Below are 15,411 nucleotides of genomic sequence, written 5' to 3'. Positions count from 1 at the left end.
CTACTAAAAATACAAAAAATTAGCCGGGCGTGGTGGCGGGCGCCTGTAGTCCCAGCTACTCTGGAGGCTGAGGCAGGAGAATGGCGTGAACGCGGGAGGCGGAGCTTGCAGTGAGCCGAGATCCAGCCACTGCACTCCAGCCTGGGCGCCAGAGCGAGACTACGTCTCAAAGAAAAAAAAAAAAAAAAAAAGAACTGCTTATATAAGTCATTGTCATTCACGTGATGAGCCCCTGCTTGATACCTGGTAAGATTAAATTGCATCCCTTATTTCCCATACTTGGCTGATGATACAATTCACCTGTGTGGTTAGTTAAACTGGTCCCTGGGTCCTGCTTTAGACCCAGTGAATCAGAATCTCCGTGGAAAGGGCTCAGGACTCCGTTTACGTTTGGAAATCACGGCCTTAAATGGTTCTCACATTCAAAGTCCATTTGAGAGCTTGTTAAAAGGCTTATTCCAGGCCCGCCTCTCAATGATTTTGCTTTGGGAGATCTGGGTTAGATTCGGGAATGTGTGAACACACCTAGGTTTCCATGCTGCGGTGATTGGCTGGTTGGGAGTCTTTCTTAGTAGCCCTGAAGGCGGGAAATTTACAGTCATGAGATGCAGGTTCAAGTCCTAGCTTTGTCTTGTACTAGCTGTGTGGCTTTGGGAAAATCACTTAACTTCTCTGAGCTTCTCCTTCCACATCTGTAAAACAGGTAAGATGGCTCACCTATCTTAGACAGTGGTCATAAGACTTAACCGAGGTGATTCAGGGGAATTGTTTTTTTTTAGGTAGATAAAATTCACATAACATAAAATTAACCATTTCAAAGTGTTACAATTCAGTGGCATTCGGCATATTCACAATGGTGCACAACCATGACCTCTGCCTAGTTCCAAAACATGTTCATCATCTCCGAAACAAGCCCCATACTCATTAAGCAGTCCCTAGACAACCACGACTCTGCTTTCTGTCTCTATGGATTTACCTATTCTAGATGTTTCCTATAAACAGAATCCTAAAACATGTGACCTTTTGTGTCTGGCTTCCTTCACTCAGCATAATGGCTTTGAGGTTCATCCACGTTGTGGCATGTGTCAGTATTTCGTTCCTTTTAATGGCTGAATAATATTCCCTTTTTTCTGCCATACTTTTGTTTATCCATTCATCAGTTGGTGGGCATTTGGGTTGTTTCCATCTCGTGGCTATTGTGAATAGTGCTCCTATAAGCATTCTTAGACAGGGTTTGCTTAAATACCTGTTTCACTTCTTTTGGAAATATACCTCGGAGTGGACAAACTAACTGGGAAAGTAGTTTTAAGCCTCAGAGCTGGGGTTCATGAATAAGGCATTTGGGGATCCACTGAAGTTAGGGGTTCCCAAGTAGAGACATAAAACTTCATGCTTCTGTTCCTTCTGGAGGGCAAATTCGGAGCCTTTTGCCTGATTCTCAAAGGGGCACTAATGCAATAAAGGTTAAGATCCACTGGCCTAAAACACTGAACATATTTCCGTTACTATTACTGATTGTGCACTTCAAAAGTCCAGATAAACGAATCCAAATTTTACTTAGTGTGTTACAACTTAATTTTAGTGATGAGTGTTCAATGGATTCTAAGATGCAATTTTCTCACTTCACCATCTGGGAGGTGGGGGCAAGGCTTAAAGCAATAATGTGTAATAATAGCTGCCACCAGGTGGCGCTCACGATTCCCCGTGTGCACAAACGTGGGGCGTAAGAGTATTAGAGTTTGCAGAACGCCAGGTAGCGCCCTGGGAGATCACCCTGTAGGCAGTGGAGGAACACTCCTAACCCATGGGAACTAACTGGTTGTGAGAAGGCAGTGCAAGAGGTGGGAAATAATTAAGCAGGGTTCTCTAAGCAGTGGTCAAAAGCAGGCAGAGGTCAGATGTGGTAATCCCAGCACTTTGGGAGGCCGAGGTGGGAGGATCGTTTGAGGCCAGGAGTAGAGACCAGCCTGGGCAACATAGCGAGACCCCCATCTCTACAAAAATAAAAAAATTTAGCTGGGCGTGGTGGCGTGCACCTGTGGTCCCAGCCACTCGCGAGGCTGAGGTAGGAGGATAGCTTGAGCCCAGGTGGTTGAGGCTGCAGTGAGTAATGATCACGCCACTGCATTCCAGCCTGTGCAACAGAGTAAGACCCTGTCTCCAAACAAACAAACAAACAAAAACAAACAAACAAATAAACGAAAACCAGGCTGGATCACAGGGCCGGGACTAGGGCAAGGCGAGAGGTGTCTAGGGCGAGAAGTGTACGGAGACTCTTTCTTTAAGGCTGTTCTACAGGACACTTGGTCACCTCCTTACATTTTTCACCTCAGGCACCTCTTTTGCCTCAGACTCGTCCCAGCCCTGCCTCAATGTAACTGCAAGCCCCTTGTATCAAAGACTTTAGTTCATTATGGACGTTCCTACAGAATTCTGCATCCCTGATGCTTTAATGGGACAGGAGCTATGTATGTATGTAAATGTATGTATATTTTAGTACACAATGACATTCAACAGGAGCGATATTGAGTGGAAAAATAGGATGTTGAAGACTTGGAGTAAAAAATGATTCTACAGCTGGGTGTGGTGGCTCATACCTGCAATCCCAGCTACTCAGAGGCAGAGGAGGGAGGATCGCTTGAGGTCAGGAGTTCTAGGCCAGCCTGGGCAACATAGCAAGACCCTGTCTCTACAAAAAAATTTAGTAATAATTTAGAAAATCAAAAGTGCCAGACTTTGAAGGTGGGGAAGTTTTAAATACACTGGAACCAGTTTATTTTGCTTGTATTTTGTTTGTTTGTTTGTTTGTTTATTTGAGACAGAGTCTCACTCTGTCACCCAGGCTGGAGTGCAGTAGCATGATCATAGCTCATTGCAACCTCTGTCTCCTGGGTTCAAGTGATCCTCCCACCTTAGCCTCCCAAGTAGCTGGGACTACAGGCACACGTCACCACATCAGGTTAATTTTTGTATTATTATCATTATTTTGTTTTCGTAGAGACATTTTCACCATGTTACCCAGGCTGGTCTCAAACTCCTTGGCTCAAGCAATCCCCCCGCCTCAGCTTCCCAAAATGCTAGGATTACAGGTGTGAGCCACTGCACCTGGGCTGCTTATATTTTCATTTGAACATTTTCATAATTGTGATATATGATAAAAAGCTTAAAGACCTTTATGTTTTTATTTTTTAGATAGAATCTCGCTGTGTCACCCAGGCTGGAGTGCAGTGGAGCCACCTCGGCTCACTGCAACCTCTGCCTCCTGGATTCAAGTGATTCTCCTGCCTCAGCCTCCCGAGTAGCTGGGACTTCAGGCACGCACCACTATGCCCAGCTAATTTTTTTGTATTTTAAGTAGAGATGGGGTTTCACCATGTTGGTCAGGCTGGTCTTGAACTCCTGACCTCAAGTGATCTGCCTGCCTCAGCCTCCCAAAGTGTTGGGATTACAGGCGTGAGCTACTGTGCCTGGTCAAAAGCTCCTTTAGTAAGTAAAAATAAAAATGCTAAGCCAGGAGAAGACATTGTGTCATAGTATAATTGGCAGCATGTTTTTTTCTTTTTTAGTGGTGCATAAAGTCATGGTGACAGCTTAGATTTAATGAAGTACAGTAGCTCAGCTCTATTATTTTTAAATTAAATTAAATTTTTTTGAGATAGAGTCTCGTTCTGTCCGGGCTGGAGTGCAGTGGCATGATCAAGGCTCACTGCAACCTTGACCTCCTAGGCTCAGGTGATCCTCCCATCTCAGCCTCCCGAGTAGCTGGGACTACAGGTGTGTGCCGCCATGCCTGACTAATTTTTTTTTTTTTGGTAGAGATGGGGGTCTCACTATGTTGCCTCGGCTGGTCTCGAACTCCTAGTCCAATTTTTTAGAGCAAGTTCAGAACTCCTGTGAGCCAGGAGCCTGACATCTCCAGGCCCTGTGGACCCTGTGTGGTGAGTAGGTTTCTTTACCTTTACACACGGGCAGGGGCCCGTTCCAGTGGGATGGCTGTCCCAGGATGCAGCGGATGGTCACTTCACCCATGAGCTCAAAGCCTTCGTAGCACATGAAGGTGAGGGACTCTCCTGGCAGGTAGAGTCGCTTGTACAGGATTTGGTATCCATTTTCAGGCAGTCCTGGGTTGTCACATGCCAGGGACTCCTCCGCTGAAATGCAAGCCAGAAGGAACTCTGATGAGATGATGCAAATCTTTGGGGAGTCCTGCTCAGAACCTGTGTGATCTAGCTTTGCTCAGCCTCTCCAGCATCCTCTCTCTGCATCCCCACCTTGCATCAGACTGTTTTCTATTTCTCAAACTGTCCTTTCTGTCTTCCACCTCTGGGCACAGATTACATACAGGCAAGGTAGAATGAAGTTGGCTGAGGAATCAAGGTTAAAATATGAGTTCTGTTACTTGTTAGCTGTGTGATCGCCAGCAGGTGGCATAACCTTTCTGATCCTTAATTTCCTCATTAGCATAACGACGATCAAAGTAATATCTATCTCCTAGGAATTTGGAGGACTAAAATAGGTAAGTAAGGAAATGCTTAAGATGTTTTGTTTTTGGCATGTCATGGGTACTTAGTAAATGATGGTCAGTGGTGGTGTTTAATTATGAAATCTTCTTGCTTTTCACCTGACACCTAACCTGCACATCCATTATGACTATGTCTTGTCTTTCAATACTCAATCTTCATTTCTCCTTCTCCAGGAAGGCTTCCTTGATGCCTCCTACCATGAATTGAGTCGTCAGTCTTCTTAGTTTTTCCAGCACTGCGTGCACTGTACTGTACTGAATTAGTTATCTGTTTCCCTCATTGGAGATGAGCCTATCAGAGCAAGCCTGAAGCTCAGGGCCTGGGATTTAGCAGGAATGCAACAAAAGGCCTCAACTATTACAAATAAGCCCATACTGCCATCTGGTGACTGCTCTCTTCAGCTGCAGACACAAAGTACCCGGTAGCCTAAGACACCCAGGCTGGAGTGCAGTGGTGCAGCACGGCTCATTGCAGCCTCAACCTCCCAGGGTCAAGCAATTCCCCTGCTTAAGGCTTCTGAGTAGCTGGGACTATAGGCGTGTCCCGCCACACTCGGCTTTTTTTTTTTTTAAAGTAGAGACAGGGTCTTGCCATGCGTCCCAAGCTGGTCTCAAACTCCTGGGCTCAAGCAATCCTCCTGCCACAGCCTCCCAAGGTGTTAGGATCACAGTATTTATTGGAGAGTTCAACCTGCAGGTTTAACCCATTCCAGGCCGCCTGTGAGATCTAGTCCTTTTTCAGCACCTGGATGGAATGGACAGCCAGCAAATTGCTTCGCACACAGGACTGCAAATCCTAAAACATTCTAAACTTTATTATTTAAAAAATTTTAAATTGTAGTAAAATCTACATAACATAAAACTAACCATCTTAACCATTTTAAGTGTACAGTCCAGTAGGTTAGTGTACTTTTACATTGTTGGGCAACTTATGTCCAGAACTCTTTTCATCTTGCAAATCTTAAACTCTATATGCGTTAAACAACTTACCCTAGCCCCTGGGATCCACCATTCTACTTTCTGTCTCTATGAAGTTCACAGCTCTAGTTATCGCGTGTAAGTGGAATCAGATAGTATTTGCCTTCTGTGACTGGCTTTTTTCTCTTAGCATAATGTCCTCAAGGTTCATCTAGGTTGCAAGATGTGTCAAAAATTTTCTTCCTTTTCAAGGCTGACTAATATTCCATCGTAGGCAGGTGTCACACTTTGTTTTTCATTCATCCATCAATGGACACTTGGGTCGCTTCCCCTTTTGGCTACTCTGAACAATACTGCTATGAACTTGGGTGTACATGTTAAGCTATGCCCAGATTTCTGACCCAAGAAACTGTCAGATAATAAACATGTGTTGTTTGAAGCGTCTCATTTTGCACGATGAATCTCAAGCATGCCTTCGAGACCCAGATTGCTCCCCAAAGGCATGAATTCTTCTGTCCTTGGAACTCTGTCTTATCATCATCATAACTTCAGAATCTTTTCCGGCACCTCTTTCCCAGGCTTTAAACTCATATATGCTCATACCCAGTACAATGCCTGGTTCACAGGAAGCATTCCTTTATTTACTCAGATAATGTTTATTGAGCAATTATTATGTGCCAACAACATAAATAGTACTGAGGACATAGAGGTGAATAAAACAGATATAATCCCTGGTCCTACGGCACTTGTGGTTCAAGGCACACAGTACAGTATAGGTCCCAGCTAGAACCCTTTTCTCTGTGAACATGACTTACATCTGGGCTCTACTCAGCTTGAGTAATGTCAACTGAAACAATAGTTACCAAGCTTTCACAAATTAGGAGATTTCAAATAACAATTTAGATTTCTGGATTCTTCTGAAACATTAGAAGATTGGGCAATACTGGGTTCACATAGTTACATGGCAATGACTGGCTGGAGTTGAGTAATGGCTTTCCCTGTTAGACCAGAAGTATTCTTTACTTTAGCCCCAGTCTCTGCCACTCCCTATTGTCTTTCACGTGGTACTTGCCTGGCCTTGTAGGCATTTAAATGTATCACTTTTCCAATGAAAAGATGAATGAATCAATCGATGAGTATGTTTTAGTCACAGTAGTCACCATACATGAAGAATCGGGACTTTGATCTCCTCCAGTGGGTGGACGGGTAGGAATCTGGCTTCACTCTTGAGGTTGAAGGGTTTTCCTTTATACTTCAATAGCAGTCTTCACTGGGAGTTATGAACTGTTTCCTTCCCACCCTTGAAATCTAGCCCAGAAGTCAGCCTGTGGGAAGAGACTTTCCAGGTCACTGTGCAGCTGGAGTTGCATCTTGGATGACACCATAGATAGCTCTGGCGGGCACCCATGCATTTATTCAGAAAATACCTCTTGAGTGCTTACTTCATGCCCAGCAATGCGTCCAGCAATGCGGTGAGGAGGTGAATCAGACATCATTCCTGTCCTCTAGAGCACATGGTCGGCATGCTCTAAGGGGCCAAGCAAATGTGTAAATGGACAATTTAATTAAAAATGGCAGGTGCCATAGAACAGAGAAACTCAGAAGACCCTGGGTGGCTACAGAAGACCCCTAAAGTAGCCAAAGTAAGGGGCTGTTGGAATAGTTGAGCGAGAGAGGCAGAGATGTTGAATGTAGCTCCCTTTCCACACGACTCCCAGAGATGAGGCAGTAAGTGGTTCAGCTGACACTTGGCCAAGGCTAATCCTTCCACTAATTGAAGGTCATCTGTATACTTGAAGTTTGCCCCCTGGCATTCCAGAGCAGGATGGATATGCAGCCAACGCTTCTGTGTCTGAGCCCAGAATCAAATCACAAAGCCTTGCTTAAATCAATCATGGGGCTCCCTCCAAGGCAGCACTCTATTATGTGTTTATGGATGAGACCTAAGAGGGCTGGCAAGGAATCATTAACCCTGCAGAGCGTGCCTTGGGGATGGACTGTAGGAAGGGAGAATTTTATTTTTATTTTTACAGCCTGTATTTTTTTTTTAATGCAGGGTGGGTCTGCATTACTTTACAATAAGCATAGATGGTATAATGAACAGAACCCAGTGCCAATCATATTCTAATGATTCCTCTGAAAATATCCTGAGGAAGTCTTTGGTCCTCAACCCAGCTGAGCTCACTGCTGCATCCTTGGCAACCTGGTACAGGGTAGGTGCCCAGTAAATATTTCTTGAAAGACCTCACATCATTTCATTTAAAGGCAAATTGCAGAGCAGGAGCGCTTGGGCTCAAGTGTCCAAGGGCTCAGGATGCACATCCTAGTTGTATGTCTGTGAGCACAACTGACCTCTCTGAGCCTCAGTTTCCTCATCTTTAAAATGGGCTGTCTCAAGGTGTTGTTATGAGAATAAAACAAGCTCACGCACATGAGATGGGCAGCATATAGTGAGCACCCAATATACACTGATTATTTTTATGGCTTTTAAAACTCTTGTCATATTTTCATACCAATTGTACTGTTGTTTACTTAATACATATATATATATATATTTTCAGACAGAGTCTCACTCTGTCACTCAAGATGGAGTGCAGTGGTGTGATCTCAGCTCACTGCAACCTCAGCCTCCTGGGTTCAAGGGATTTTCCTGCCTCAGCCTCCCGAGTGGCTGGGACCACAGGCATGCGCCACCAAGCCTAGCTAATTTTTTTTTTTTTTTTGTATTTTTCGTAGAGACGGGGTTCCACCATTTTGGCCAGGCTGGTCTCGAACTCCTGACCTCAAGTGATCCATCCGCCTCAGCCTCCCAAAGTGCTGGGATTACAGGCATGAGCCACCACACCTGGCTTATTTAATATATTTTTAAAAATTTCTATTGACTTGTTTTTCTATTTAGATTGCACTGTATAATTTAGCCTCACTCTAAATAATAATAGTCTTATAATCAGAGGTTTCACATGTCAGTTTTAATTTTTCTAATTTTCTTAAGCCAAACGACTCACAAAAAGTTCATCTGGACACTGTTTAAAGCCGCGTGGGTATCCCCGTAGTGTATCTAATACTCCTACTCCTCGGGAAGTGCAGCCTGGTGCACAACACTTTATAGTTTTTGAACTTCCAGAGTCCAGAATACACTCTCCGTTTTGTTTTGTTTTGTTTTGTTTTGTTTTCAGCCCGTAGACTCTGTTCCTCCAATGTTCCATCCCTGTGCTAGGAGCTGGGTATGAAGCAGTGAATTAGAGAATCACGTTTTCTGTTCTCCCAAAACTCAGTCGAGTGGGGAACAGAGAACAGTTACCGGGTCATTACAGCCCAGTGTGGTCTCAGCTGTGCTGGGGAAAGCGCACAGGAGAAGCCTCACTTTCCCGCCCCCTGGTCGGGGAGGCTTTTTCTTGATGACGTTGGTGGCTCCCTTCAGAGAACACAAATCCCTACTATATTACCTGCAGTGCAGAAAAATGACCAGCAGGTGGCAGTGGCGACACAAAAGAATTCCCCCATGAACCTTTCCTCGGAAATTTTCTTTCATAAATTAACAGATGAATTAATACAACAAATATTCACTGGACACCTTCTGTGTGCCAGGCATTGTATGCGCCGGGCATACAATGATGAGCAAGGCGAACATGGTCCCTGCCTTCATGTAACTGAACACTAATTCAGTCCTGTATGTATTGCAGAAGTATTTCCTGATACCAAATCTGTGCTAAACACTGTCCTCGCCCTGGGGAGATAGAACGTGCATAAAGGATAAATCGTTAGACCTGGGTGTAAAGGCGGATATTGACAGCCGACCTAGGAGCAGGACCCCCAGGCTAAGTGCTAGAATGGCCTTGGGTTATCCTGTGCCCTGGCTCCACCCCCTATGGTATTTTAATTTAATTAGTCACCCAGAGTATTCTTTTTAAAACTCTCCAGGAGATTTTAAAGTTTGGCAAGGGCTCAGAACCACTGGTTTGGTGTCCTGGCATGGTTAACATATTAACTCATCATTTAATTAATTTCCAAAGTATTTGCACAACCATTCTGTATTAGATGATTTGCCTATATTATTTCTAATCCTTCTGCAAAGTCCTTGAAGGTAATAACAATCATGACCAAAACAGCCAACATTTACAATATTTACTGAGGGCATTCTCTGAGCCAGATTCCATTCTGAGTGTTTTATATCTATGAACTCATTTAGTTATCACAACAACCCTAAGACACAGATATTATATCTTTATTCCTACTTTATTTTATTTTTATTTTTGAGACAGGGTCTCATTCTGTCACCCAGGCTGGAGTGCAGTGGCGTGAACGCAGCTCACTTCAGCCTTGACCTCCCTTTCAAGAGATCCTCCCTCCTTAGCCTCCCGAGTCGCTGGGACCACTGGCGTGCACCATCATGCCTGGCTAATTTAAAATTTTTTTATGAAGACAGGGTCCTGAGGACCCTGAGGTTACCCAGGCTGGTCTTGAACTCCTGGCCTCAAGTGATCCTCCTGTCTCGTTCTTTCAAAGTGTTGAGATTACAGGCGTGAGCCATCATGCCTGGTCATCATCTCCGTTTTATATCCAAGGAGAATGGAGCACAGAACGGTTGGGTAACGTGTCAAACGTCACAAGCTAGTTAGTGGTATAAATAAGATTCAAATCCAGGTGGTCCAAGTCCGGTCTTAACCACTGCACCATGCAGCCATTTTACAGATGAGAAAACTGAGGCTCAGGTGGAACTCACTGGTGAAAAGTCCCCTCAAGCAGGAAGTGGCTGAGCTGCAATTTGAGCTGAGGATTCTCTAGCTTTCAAGTCAGCCTGATTCAATTTTGACCCAGTCCTCAGTAAGAGTTTGAAAACAATGTTATATGGAATTTTTCCCCAGCAGGAACCAGCTCTTGGAAGGCATTTGTGTGTATCTTCAGCACCTAGAAGATGGCAGAAGAGTCAAAGGAATAGGAACTTGAATTTGAAACTGGAGGCCTGTGTCTGCTGCACCACCTTGAGTGAGTTGCTTATGTCTCCATACTCCATTTTTTTCTGCCCATAAACAGTCTGGACCTTAGCCGAGACATGGCTAGGCAGTGACATGTAGTCACACTTTGAAATAAGATCATCTAAGGCAGGTTTTCTCAACTTAGACAGGTTTTACATTTGGAATGGATAATTCTTTGTGGTGGGGGCTGTCCTGGGCACTGGAGGATATTGAGCAGCATCCCGGGCCCTGACCTGCTAGAAGCCAGTAGCACCCCTCTTCCCTGACAAGTTGTGACAACTCATAATTTCTCTAGAAATTGTATTGACACATGTCCCCTGGAAAGCAAAATCGCCTCTGGTTGAAAACCACTGGTCGAATGTTTTAAACAATTCGGGTTGCAACTGGTGTAACTCCAGCCGTTCTCTCCCATGAATGCAAATGAATTGGACCGATGGCCTTATAGATCTACTCACGAACCCACTCTCGTTTCTGTTTTCTTTTTCTATTTTCCCCTCTCTTTAACAATAGAAGAAAATGTACATTTCTGGAGCACATTTGAACAAAAAGCTCGAAATCAAGTCCGCTAGTAATAGTTACAAATGGTTTGCAATATGCCCTACAAGTAGTGGAGCTTTGAAACAGAGTGGTGATTAGCAGCCAATGTTAACTGACGACTTGCTATGTGCCAAGCACACCATTCATTAAAAGCCTTTATATTTATGATTGGCATGTTCGTTTTTCAATCTTTTTGGTGAGAAAGCTGGCTTGTATAAAGTCATGGTGCTTGTAAGAGGCAGGGCTGGGGTACAAACCTGGACGTGCTGGTTTTTAGTGCTGTCCATTTAATGGTTCTGCTATAACAAAGGCCCTTCTTTTACCCAAATCCCCTAGGGTTATCATGGATTTCTGTGAGAGACTGCTTTCCCAGAGACAGAGATTTCTAAATGAGGACGGGAACTCAGCTAACACTGGACATGCTGGCCAAGATGTGGCCACAGGAGACGGCTCAACAGTGGAAGCTCCTACGGTGGTCACAGTCTGGCCACAGCACCTGTGGGCTCTGTCCAGGCTGGGAAATCCCTGTGTCTCGTATCCCAGGTGTTCTGGGCTCAGGGCTGTGAGAACCAGGGCCTCCTGGGGAATCGCTGTCACTTAAGCAAGCTAAGTGGCTCCTGGAGAGCCACTCATAAAACCCTTGCCGGATTTGTCAGACTCTTTTTAGTTTTGGTGGTGTGGTTTATGTCTTTGGGATGGTTACCTCAGGAGTCATCCACCACGTCCTTATCAAAGCGGGGAAGTTGCAACAAAGCAGAAGTGTGATAAAGACCACATTCGTTTTGCTAACAATATCAATGACAGTAATAGTAACATCATTTGTCGAGCCTCCTGGGCTTGGGGGATTCAAGGATCAACTGGAGACAATCCTAGCAGGTGAGTTATGTGTTTATTCTATATATATATTTTAAAATTCTTTCTCTTTCTTACTCTAGGGAATGTGATTCTACAAACATATAAACAGATCATTTCAATAAACTGCAGCAGCTGTGGTGACAGATGTCACTGTAGGTTCCATGGGAATTCTGAGGACAGAAACACAACCCAGCCTAGGAAATCAGGGAGGACTTCCTGGAGGAGGTGGTGCTGACGATTCATTGTGATTTCCTTCATAGACCTGTCTCTCCACCCTCCTTTCCAAATAGGCCCCAGGCTCCATGAGAATGTGGGTCATATCTGTTTATACCTTACTGTTTTTCCAGGGGCTAGTGCCAGGGTTCCCAAACTTTCACCAAGGTGACCCAGGATGCCACCAGGAACTCACAGGGGGTGCTGTGGGATTTTTAAAAAAAGTTCTGAGGGCCAGGCACAGTGGCTCACGGCTGTAATCCCAGCACTTTGGGAGGCCAAGGCGGGTGGATCACAAGGTCAGGAGACCATCCTGGCTAACACGGTGAAACCCCGTCTCTACTAAAAATACAAAAAATTAGCTGGGCGTGGTGGTGGGCGCCTGTAGTCCCAGCTACTCTGGAGGCTGAGGCAGGAGAATGGCGTGAACCCGGGAGGTGGAGCTTGCAGTGGGCTAAGATTGCGCCACTGCACTTCAGCCTGGGTGACAGAGCAAGACTCTGTCTCAAAAAAAAAAAAAGTTCTGAGGAAACACAATGATGTGTTGGACCCTTGTGAACTACCAGCTCAAGATAGTTCACCGTTTCAACATTAGATCACGTCACCTTTCTTTTGGTGATGACTCATCATTGCAAAGCTGGATTTTTTTGTGGTGCTCGTGCTGTGACAAAATCAATGTGGAACAGGAAATTAGGGTGGCGAAGTCCCATCTGATCCTAACGTTTAAGAAGTTTTGCACAGCCCAACAGGTATACACATCCTCGTAGCAGCAATTGTCATTATTATTATTATTATTATTATTATTTTTATTTGAGACAGAGTCTTGCTCTGTCTCCCAGCCTGGAGTGCAGTGGCACGATCTCAGCTCACTGCAACCTCCGCCTCCCGGGTTCCAGCGATTCTCCCGCCTCAGCCTCCCAAGTAGCTGGGATTACAGGCACGTGCCACCACACCCAGCTAATTTCTGTATTTTTAGTAGAGACGGGGTTTCACTATGTTGGCCAGGCTGGTCTCGAAACCCTGACCTCAGGTAATCTGCCCGCCTCAGCCTCCCAAAGTGCTAGGATTACAGGTGTAAGCCATCACGCCCAGCCAGCAATTGTCATTATTTAATAATTAAAAAAACCGTTTTTCTTTTAATGTATGTGCATTACTTTTTCAAATGGCTACTATGCTGTGAAGAGATAACTATTCATTCAGTTGTTTGTACCTAACTGTTTAATAAATGGAACTGGTATTTAATAAATGGAAATGGTATTTTGGCCTAGGAAATCTGTGAAAAAATTCCTGAGACACCAAGGGTGTCATGAGTTGAGAAAGTTTGGGAACCTCTGTCCTAGCGTGTGCCTGCATATAGGAGGCCTGAACAACTGAGTAAGCTGAATGACTGAGTGAGTTGCTCCCAACAATCCTTCTTGGTAAAGGGTATTATTTTCTTTCACAGATGGGGGCTCTGAGGCCCAGAGAGGGCAAGTTACTTGCCCAAGGTCACTCAGCAGAGCTGGAGGGTGTGTCTGACTTTGACACCCAGACTCTTCCCTTTATCTCTGCCTGACCTGTCTGTTCTTAAAGTGCCCTGGGGTAAATGGACTAGGATTAAAAAGATATGGCTTTCAGTCCCAGGGGACCAAACTATGGCTTTGGGCAAGTGACTGGGCAAGAGGCTGTAGACAACCAGAGCTTATACAGTTTTCTTTTCTTTTCTTTTCTTTTTTTTCTATGTTGTTGAGACAGGGTCTCCCTCTGCTGCCCAGGCTGGAGTGCAGTGGCGTGATCTCTGCTCACTGCAACCTCCGCCACCTGGGCTCAGGCGATTTTCCTGCCTCAGCCTCCTGAGTAGCTCAGATTGCAGGTGCTCACCATCAAGTCTGGCTAATTTTTGTATTTTTAGTAGAGACGGGGGTTTCACCATGTTGGCCACACTGGTCTGGAACTCCTGACCTCAAGTGATCCTCCTGCCTCAGCCTCCCACAAGTGTTGGGATTACAGGCGTGAGCCACCTCACCACTGGGCCCAGCGGCTTATGCAGTTTTCTGTCTGCTTCATGAACTTCTTGGTGGATCTTTGTCCACTCTTAAGCACCAGAGATTTGCCCAAAAGCTGAACTGCAGAGTGATGAGGTTGGGAAGATGCTTTTGGGTTTAGTCAGGCTTGAGTTAGAATTCTGTTCTTCCTTTCTGTTGTGTGACCTCAGGAAAGCTACTCACCCTCTCCAGTCCTTCTTTGCCTGCTTTTAAGTGGACAGGCATTCACCTGTGCGATTTCCGTGAGGGTGAAGAGTGTTAGTGTTGGGGAAAAGGTCAGCCTACTGAAGGGGCCCATCAAATGGGTGCTGTTCCCTTTGTTCAGTCGACAAAACGTTTCAAAGCTGTTTTATGTCTGACAACCTCAACCTTAAAAATGCCTTCAGAACCTAGACTGCATCCTCCCTCTTACTCAGGAGCCGCGCTGCCAGAATCGGACCATCTCTCGCCTCCTGCGTTATCTCCCATCAGCCTCGCCCGCTTGTCACGTCGCTGCCACCACACGCAGGGCTCTTCTTCAGGCTTTTGGGAGTACCGCGTGTCTCCTGACACCCCGCGTGGCTCGTGAACTCATTAGCATGGGTGTAAGGGAAGCCGTCTCTACTCAGCACTGCAGATCCAATGCTGAGATTTCAGGGAAAAGTATTCCCGAAGGGAGGGAGGGAGGCTTGCGTCTTGGAAATCCAGCAGCAGCTGCCGCAGCTCAGAGGGTCTTTGGAGACTGGGTCTCATTGGTGAAGTGCTTTTTCTTTTTTAAAAAAATGATGCCTCCACCTTTCAGTATTTTAATAGAAGCTTTTATTTTAAGCTTTTCATCTCTGGGTCTCTGCAGCTGGAGTTACTAAAGTGGCTGCTTCTGATCGCTCTTGCAGTCACTAGAAGGAAATGGGAATGACACTGACATCCTAGGGCTGGCCTTGACAAAGGACCACAAACCGGGAGGCTTAGCACAGCAGAAACTTATTGGCTGGGAGGCTGGAAGTCCAAAATCAAGGTGTCAGCAGGGCCACACTCCCTCTGAATGCTGCAGGCGGTGGGGGGGGGGGTCCTTCCTTTGTGCTCCCTGGCTTGCAGCTGCATCACTCTAATCTCTCCCTCTGTCACCCTGTGGCCTTCTCTGTATCTGTGTCCCCATCTGTGTCCAGATTTCCCTCTTCTTACAAAGACACCAGTCATTGGATCAACACCCATCTTAATCCAGTGCGACCTCAGCTTAACTTGACCACATCTGCAAAGATTCTATTTCCAATCAAATCCACAGTTACAGATACTGTGGGTTAGAACTTTGAAGTTCTAATCAAGGTCACAATTACAGATACCATGGGTTAGGACGTCAAGACGCTACGTCCAATCAAGGTTGCAGTTA

The 15,411-nt window shown here is 45.3% G+C and overlaps 1 protein-coding gene across 8 annotated transcripts in view; it reads right to left on the bottom strand.

Moving 5' to 3' along the window:
• SEZ6L (seizure related 6 homolog like) overlaps positions 1–15,411 on the bottom strand; it is a 221,498-nt gene that overhangs the window by 18,076 nt on the left and 188,011 nt on the right. For all 8 annotated transcript variants that reach the window (XM_016939845.3, XM_016939846.3, XM_016939847.3 and 5 more), the window contains one exon: positions 3,957–4,151. In XM_016939845.3, coding sequence (XP_016795334.1) covers positions 3,957–4,151 — 195 coding nt within the window. The remainder of the gene's footprint in view (positions 1–3,956; positions 4,152–15,411) is intronic.

The sequence above is a fragment of the Pan troglodytes genome, chromosome 23, assembly GCF_028858775.2.
Source record: "Pan troglodytes isolate AG18354 chromosome 23, NHGRI_mPanTro3-v2.0_pri, whole genome shotgun sequence".
In the NCBI taxonomy this organism is placed as follows: domain Eukaryota; kingdom Metazoa; phylum Chordata; class Mammalia; order Primates; family Hominidae; genus Pan; species Pan troglodytes.
This window is presented reverse-complemented; position numbering and strand designations above follow the sequence as displayed.